Here is an 8276-nt window from a genome sequence, read left to right as displayed (position 1 = left end):
GGGGTCACTGGTGCTGACTTCTCCCCTCATCATGAAGCCACCTCCCACCTCAGATGGTCAGGGCTGAAAGGGACCCCTCAACACCCTCACTCAGCCGATAAGGACAGAAGAGGTCCCTCACTCCCAAGGCATGAGGGAACGGGATGGGCGACCTTTCAAACAGCTCCCGGTCTTCAGAAATGCCAAGAAACCTCATCCTCCAAGAGCAGCGGTTTCCAAACTTTTGTATTTTTAGCAGCAGAAGCCATCCTCCAAACAAAACCGTATGCAAAACCTCAGCTACAAAACGGATCAGTGGGCTGCTTGCCCATGTGGGGCATGGGCTGGGCCCTGAGCTCTCCCTCCAGTACCCAGTACTTCTTCCACAAGCCCCTATGTGAGCTCAGTTTGAAACCCCAGGCCTTGGCGGGGGGCGGGTGTGGGGGGATCTTGTGGCAATGGAGCTAAAGCAGCCAGATAAGGTGGGAGTACTTAAGACCTCTGGAGGGTGTGGCTAGTCTCTGAGACCTGGACAACTTCATTCTCCACCAGGGCCTGGCCCCCATCCCCATTGAGCTGTCTCATGCGCAGGTTAATGGAGCCATAGGTCTTCCTGGAGCCCCTGCCGGGGACGAAGGTCCTCCGGCGGTACAGCTCGCCCTTGCACAGGGAGACCATGAGCAGCACCGACAAGAGCATGCCGCCCACCGTGAGCAGCCCCAGGCCTGCGATGATGCACTTGTCCAAGTGGGAGCCTAGGCGGGCGTAGTACATTTCTAGTCGTTCCATCTCCCGCGCTGTCACTGTGTCCGGATTGACTCGAGCCTCACGGGGGATGGCGTATGCTGTCACCACCAGGAGAATCCCACTCACCAGGAAAACGAGGGCGGAAACAAAGCCATAATCCACCGGGCGGCTCACGGGCTCCAGGCCTGGCCCCTCCTCTGAATGCAGGGACAGATCATCCCGCTGGGATCGGGGCAGTGAGGAGACACCCCCAGAGGGACTGGGTGAGCTGCCCAGTCTCGTGTTCCCAGGGTTCTGGAAATGGGTCTCGTGCTCCTCTGAGGAGAAGCAGGCATTCTCCACACCCTCCCTGGATGTGGCCACCGGGCCCAGGGGAGCTGATCTCCTTGGGGCTTGGGGACCGTTGCTCAATGTCTTCAGTTCCAGACCAGGGGGAGATGCCATTGGGAAGGAGGGCCCCAGCTCATCCCTTGGCCCCTTGGCAGCTGGAAGAGAAAACAGAAGTCATTTGAATGTAGCAACCTCTCCCCGTTGTGGAGGACATCACACCAGTCCCCAAGCACATGAAGGTGAGTCAGGCACGATTCCCACTTGGGGGTGTCTGCCAGACAGAGGGGAAGACAGGGAATAAGACAATGACAGAACAGTGTGATCCGGGCCCAGATCCCACTCCACCACCAGCTGGGGTATGGCTGTGGGCAATTCACTAATCCTGTCTTGGCTTCAGTTTCCCCACCTATAAAATAATCCTACTACTCCCCTTTAGTTCACAAAGCTGGAGTAGGATCGAGATAACCTATGCAAAATGCTCAGAACCCTGAGTGCTCAGTGTTAGCGATGAGCTCCTATTATGATGGAGGGAATGTAGATAGCGTGAACATCAGGCTCAAATCCCAGCTTTACCACTTGAGCTTGGGCAAGTGATGTGACCTCTCCAGATTCGGTCTTCTTCTTATCTGTAAAATGGTAATGAATCAAATGCCTCCCTCATAAGGCTGTTGTGAGGATTTCATAAAATAGTGCATGCAAGACCCTGGCCAGTGCAATCCATGAAACTTATTGTATGAGGGAAGGATGACAGAGGTGGGGGAGGGGGTAGAAATGCAGAAGTTGTGGGAACAGAGGAAGGGAAGTTTCTGGGAGTTGGTGGCATTTGAGCCAGATCTCAGAAGATGAATTGGATATTTCCCAGCAATGGAAGGTGATGAGGGCATTCTGGAAAGGGGAACAGACTGCCTCAGAGGCCAGCTGGGGCCGGCTCACAAAGGACTCTGAAAGCCAGGCCAAGGAGCCTGAGAGCCATGCGAGCTGAGGAGCTGGAGCGGGAAGTGCTGACATCTGCCTCGGCTTCAGAAGAAAGGAGGACTGATGGGATGGGAGGGGGCAAAGTAAAGGACGGGGGTCCAGCAAGGAAGCCAGCAGGTTGGGGATGGCATGGCTGAAAGGGCCAAGAGGAAGGGGCAGACTGGAGAGCCATGACTAGGTCAAAGCCAAATGCTTTTATGTAAACAGAAGGGTGGGGACCTGGACTAGGACCACAGGAGGGGAACCAGGAGGGAGAGGTGAGAAGAGGGACACTCTCTGTGCTGCAAGAGGACTTACCCCCCCCAACAGCCTGAACACACACCCACCCAGACACAGCACATGTGCATTCCCGCTGAAGGATACTGACTGACAGCCCGGGGACCATATTTGGCTGACAGAAGTTTTGCTTTGTTTTGTTCCTGGCCTGTTCATTTGTTTTTGGTGAATTAGTTGCAAATGTATAAAAAGCAAAAGATTTTAGATTTTACATTTTAAATGTTGGATTCCTGGCTTCTCCTGCAAAATGAAAGAGTCTGGCCACCTTAGGCCCCTGTTCCCTTATAACACTCACCTGGAGTTGGCAATCGGGGCTTTTAGGCAGATCTAGCCTCTCCCTGGCAGGTCCTACCTCAGCCCCCTTTCTTGCCTGGCATGTGTCATTCCTGATCCACGGCAGAACTGCATCATTTCTTGTATATACTGATGGCCTGAGGGCACATGCACATACACTCAGAGCCCTAGGCACACAAGTCCACGGGCTAGAGACCCCCAGGTGCAAAGTGGCTCACATGCTCCAGTGTGTCTACACACACATACATGCACACACACATGATTCTCTGCATTTTCATGTTGGAGTTTATTCTCCAGTGCACTGTGGTTCTCTCTCTGTCTCAGTCTCTCTCTCTGTCTGTGTGTGTGTATGTGTAAATGTGAGCAAATGAAGTGAGGATGAATGGAATGAATGAATGAAACTCAAAGAGCCTCATTGCAGGAAGACATGTTTTTCAATCTTTCTGACCTTCCTGTCAATATGGACTAGCATCAAACACCTCCTCTTAGCACATATAGGGCCTTTCATGTGAGTACAAAGCTCCTTTCCCTTTACAACCCGTTTCTATCACTACATCTCTCTTTCCAGAGTCCCATTTTAGTAAATGTTTACCAAGCACCTACTAGCTGTTGAGCCGTGTACCCGACACTTCATGCAGGAGTATCTCATATCACCCTCCCCAGCCCCACGATCCGGAATTACTGTCTCCATTTCATAAAACATGGCCAAGATCCCATGGCCTGTATGGGAGGGTGGGACAGGAATTGAATGCAGGTTCCCTAAGAATTAGTATCACGTACAAACCTGCAAACTCATACCCCCGTGCTGGTGGCATCACTCCACCAGCCTTCCCTGGCTCTGCATCCCTCACTCATAGACCCTTCATTTTATCTGGCTGTTTAACAGCAACCGTGAGCACCTTGAGAGCAGGGATAAGTTTCAGTTCCATCTGGGTCCCTAGCCTGGGCCCAGACTCCTCTTACTTTCCAGTGAATAGACAGAAAAAGGAGATTTGTTTATTGGTTGGCTTTTTACTCTCAGCACCAAAAATATTTTCCTGAGTGCCCAGCCACAAACAAGTACCAGCAGTGGGTGCCACGTGGGTGCTCAGAAGTGGCCCCCAACCACACCCTCAGCACCTTCCACCCAACTTAGCTCCTGGAGTGGCCCAGGAACCCCTTTCCCAGACTGACATGTTGATGCCTCCATAACCTGGAAGAAATCTGGGGCTCCCAAATTCTGGGAGCAGGGCTCTCCTTCATGCTGCAGGACCCCAAAACTTTTTTCTTAGGATGCCACAGTGAGAGGGCAGAGAAAAAAGAGGATTCCTCTCACCCAGAGTTAGGACATCTCTCTGTTTCATGCACAGGTTCAGAGATACTCACCAGTTACACAAAGGCCGTGCCCAGTTACCCAAACAGAAACAGAAACACACCAACTGACACAGCTGCTCCTGCTCACCGTTCACACCCCACGACCCCACCAGTTACTAATTTCATCTGCAGTCAGACAGGTCCTGAAAGGAACACTCCAGTTCCACACTCACTCCCCCAGCAGCTGTTCCCACAGCAGTACCCACAGACACCCAGAAGCCACGTAGTGTGACCCTCAGATCTTCCGGCCACACGATTACCCATACCCTGGGAGGGGGTAGGACTGGTCACACGCACGCGCGAGTACACACACACGCACACACACACACTCTTAAGTGCCCCTGGGAGTAAGATCCAAGCCAGATCCACCAAGACCCGCAGGAGCCCAATACCCCACCAACCGCGCGCACTGACACCCGGAGAGAGGGACGCACAGCGGCTGTGGATGAAGCTTCACAAAACCCAATCGATAGACACACGCACGAGTTGTACACAAAGCCTTGGGGCGCGTAGATACGCACACGCAGGTCCACGCTGTTCTACCCAAAGTTGCGCGCAGAAAGCCCCAGCACGCTGGCTGCCCACCGCGCCAGCTCCCGCTGGCCCGCAGTCCACACCCCCTGCTCCTGCCCTTGACCACAGGCGCGGGCCGGGGCAGGCCGAATCGGACCAGGCGGAGGCCCGGGGAGGCCGGGTCCCCTGGCCGCATGTCCTTCGGCGGGCCGCGAGGTCAGTCTAGCTGTCCCTCGCCCCCACTCCCCGCCCCCGGCCCTCGGCCTCCAGCTGCCCCCCGCAGTCCCCTCTCCGCGTGCGTACCTGTGCCGGGCCTCCCTCCCTGCCCCCCCACGCGGGGGCGAAGGGCGCCCGGCGGCCGGCGGGCGAGGGTGCGTCCTCCCGGTGCCCGTCCGCCTTCCAGCAGCCGGCGTCCGCCTGCGGGGGTCTCTCCTGCGGCGCAGCCCGGAGGGCGCGGGCCTGGCCGCCACTGCCTCGCCCTCCCGGTCTCCCGCCCCCTTCCCGGCCCGGCCCGGAGCAGCTGCCGAGGCGCACGTACCTGCTCGCGCCGCGCGGAGCTGTACGGCGGCGGTGGCGGCCGCTGGGGGGGGGATCCGGGGACAGAGGGACAGGAGAAGGGGCGGGGGCCGGGGATCGCCGAGCGCAGCGGAGCGAGCTCCGCCCGCAGCCGGCGAGGACGCCCGGAGAGTTAGCACAGAGAGGGACTGGAAGGCGTGTGATGGTCTGGGGTGAGGGTGCGGGGGCTCCAATCCATCGTCCTCCCCTCCCCTCCAGGCAGATCTGGATCGCCAGCGCCCGGGCTTAGTGAACTGGGGCTTCCAGCCCGCGGTCCCCGGGCGTAGGGGCGGGGCGGGCGGGGGGGTGCTGGAGAACACCCCTCCCCCGCCGCCTGCCTCTCCACACCACTGGAGAGCCCCTATTGCCCCAAGCCCAGGTGCCTCCCCCCTGCTCACTCCCACTCTCCCACTTCCCCTTCCCCCCACCCCCCACCCCACACAGCCCCCAGGTAGGACCCTGGGTCCTCTCTGAGGTCCTCAGGTCGGGACAGTCTCCTCCGGCGCTTGCGACTCCGTGGCTCAAGGGCGCCACCTGAAGGCTGCGAGAAAGAATCTGACGAGCCCCCTCCCTCTTTTCTCTGCAATTTTTTCTCTGTGGGACAGTGGAGTGCACCGCCCAAGAGGGGTGTTCTCTTGGGGGCATTGCCAATGGCCAAACACACCCTCACCCTCCAAGGCCCAGTTGTGGGGCCTCTTCTCCTGGAAGCCCTCCCTGGGCACACACACCCACTCACCCCAGGGACCCCTCCGTCTGGGCTCTCCTTTTGCCTGCACTGTTTGCTTTGATCTCTGACGGTCGTGATTTTGTTTCAGTGTCAGCCTCCTCCATTGGATTGGCAGCTCCTGGAGAACAGGACCCATGTCTGATCGCCTAGAACGACCTAGGTGGGTGCGGGTGAACAGGCTGTGAATAGGAGTGACTTTCACTTATTTCCTTTGCAGGGCAGGGCTGGAGTTAAGATGAGTCGAGTGAAGTGCCTAGAGTACCAAATTCAAGGAGACATTCCCTCTTGGGGTAACACACGCCAACCCCAGAGAAAGCTTTGGTCTGAATCGTGCAGGTTCGGGGAAGACACGGTGAGCAGCTGAATCGTGTGGCCTCGGGTAGTACTTCTGGCCTCTGAGCCTGTGTACACTTCTGTCCATGAGGATCGTGAATGTGCAGGCTTCAAGTGCTGTGGGAGGGCCAGCAGAAGTTGGCCATGTGGAAGGACAGGCAAATGAGTGCCATGTCCTCCTCGGCCACCTCATGAGCGGAGCCTAACCTATCCTCCTCCAAAGTTCTGTGCAGTCCTCACCAACCAGGAGACTGGAAGTCACCCTGGATGATGGATGCCTGTGCCTTCAAGGCCAGCATAGCCTAGCTCTAGGCAGGTCCACCAGGGCTGGGAAGGCCTCCGTTTCCTCCCAGTCTGGCAGAGGCCTGGCCTGTTGTTAGAGACTTCAGAGGGATGCTAGCCCTGGCACCACACTACTGTTCAAACCCCAGCTCCACCCCCACAGCTGGGTGCCCTGGTGTAAAGGACTCCCCTCCTGGAGCTCGGTTTCCTCCTCTGTGAAATGGATGCGGGAAGCTTTATGGGAATGGGATGAGACACCTCCCTTAAAGCACTCACTGTTCCTTCCCTCAGTCATGCGCTGTCCAACCTCAGCCTTTGCGCTGGCTGTTCCTTCTGCCTGGGATGTTTTTCTTTCTGATATTTCCCGCCCTCACCCCCTTCCCTCACTTCCTTCAAGTCTTTGCTCAAATGCCACCTTCTCAGAGACACCATTCCAGGCCCTCCTTTCAAAAATAGCAGTGCCCCAGCACTCTTTACTCCCTCACTCTGAATTTTTCTCTACAGCATTTACCAACTGACATTAGTTTCTGTCTGCTTATTGCCGCCTCCACTAAAAAATAAGTGCCAAGAGAAGAGAGTTTTTGCCTGTTTCCCTCCCTGCCGTATGCCCAGACACTAGAAAAGGGGCTAACACCTAGGAAGCTCTGGATAAGTGCTCATTGAATAAAGAACAGAGAAAATGGGCAGATATTATACACTAGTTAGCTAGGTAGACTCCAACCGTACACTCAAATAGTTCATATTCTAGTGGAAGAAAAGGATAAGTAAATGTAACATTGCAGTTATAGTAAGTGCTACAAAATAAAAGTATACAGTGCAAGCCTCAAACAAGGACGCCAACCTGGTCTTGGGGATAGGAATGGCTTCCTGTAAAAGTGTGGGTTGAGCTGAATCAGAAGGATGAGTAGAAGGCAGCCAGGTAGAGGGGAGGAAAGAGAAGTCCAGCAGAGGGCCTAGCATAGGCAAAGAACTTGGGGTAGAAGGAAGTGTGTGATGAGTTTGAGAGTTGAAGGAGACCCGTGTGGTTGTCATGGAGGGCTCGATAAGGAACGTGGTGGGAGATGAGCCTGGAATTACCAGGCCAGGTCACTGCAGAGCCTTTCAGGTCAAAGAATTTGTTCTTTATCCTCAGAGCAGTGGAGAGCCTCACTGATAAATATAAGTAAAGGGTTAACAAAACCTTTTCCTCTTTTGCATGAGAATTTGACCTTTGGAAGCTCTGTTTCCTAGAAACAGATAAACATATGTCTGCTATGTTACTAAGCAACATTGCTTCTGATAAAAATGACCCCTGAGGAGGAGGCTAGAATGATCCATGTGGCAACAGATTAGAATTGGAGATACCAGAATGAACTCATGTTTAGCTTAATATAGATGCAGATTATTACATATAGAAAGTTATATATACACACACACACACACGCACACACGGGCTAGTATACACACATATATTTCCTTACTGTCAGGCGAGAGGGCTTAGAAGCAAGGATACTCCGTAGCAACAAGCACACGTAGCACTGAAATTTGGTTTCTAATACCATTCTCCAATAAAAGGATCCAAGGCTCCTTGGAGAAATTGCTGTTTATAGGACTTGGGCAGGAAATACTACAAGATGAGCCTGGAGCATCTGATAGTGCCAGAAAGTAAAGAAATGCTACACACACACACTCTACACACACACTACACAACACACACACTACACATACCTACTACATACACACCACACACACCACACACACTCTACACGCTACACACACACTACGCAACACACTCTACACACCACACACACACTACACACACCACACACATGCTGTACACACACTACACACACATACTACACAACACACACACTCTACACATGCCTACTACACACACACCACACACATACACACATGCAACACACACTACACA

General features: G+C 54.5%; 1 protein-coding gene across 4 annotated transcripts; it reads right to left on the bottom strand.

The window, feature by feature from the left end:
- Window positions 1–206: 206 nt before the first annotated feature.
- Window positions 207–5545, bottom strand: TMEM74B (transmembrane protein 74B). 4 transcript variants are annotated; one of them, XM_023220215.1, is made up of 3 exons: window positions 3917–4306; window positions 3386–3563; window positions 207–1211 (listed from the first exon to the last, which is right to left on the bottom strand). In XM_023220215.1, exons 2-3 carry the CDS (start codon window positions 3414–3416, stop codon window positions 472–474), a joined length of 771 nt encoding a protein of 256 aa, XP_023075983.1. In that variant the 5' UTR covers window positions 3417–3563; window positions 3917–4306; the 3' UTR covers window positions 207–471. The 4 variants fall into 4 exon arrangements, with proteins under 4 accessions (XP_023075983.1, XP_023075985.1, XP_023075984.1 ...); XM_023220217.2 differs by lacking the exons at window positions 3386–3563; window positions 3917–4306 and adding an exon at window positions 4771–5545; XM_023220216.2 differs by lacking the exons at window positions 3386–3563; window positions 3917–4306 and adding an exon at window positions 5006–5313.
- Window positions 5546–8276: the final 2731 nt, after the last annotated feature.

The sequence above is a fragment of the Piliocolobus tephrosceles genome, chromosome 20, assembly GCF_002776525.5.
Source record: "Piliocolobus tephrosceles isolate RC106 chromosome 20, ASM277652v3, whole genome shotgun sequence".
Lineage (NCBI taxonomy): Eukaryota > Metazoa > Chordata > Mammalia > Primates > Cercopithecidae > Piliocolobus > Piliocolobus tephrosceles.
This window is presented reverse-complemented; position numbering and strand designations above follow the sequence as displayed.

Bases quoted from the DNA above. Each gene is read 5' to 3' on its own strand.
- TMEM74B (XM_023220215.1), bottom strand. From the start codon at position 3,416: ATGCCACCAGCACGGGGGTATGAGTTTGCAG. The intron at 1,212-3,385 runs GTTTGTACGTGA...TTTCTCTTCCAG, and splicing joins ACGGGGGTATGAGTTTGCAG to CTGCCAAGGGGCCAAGGGAT.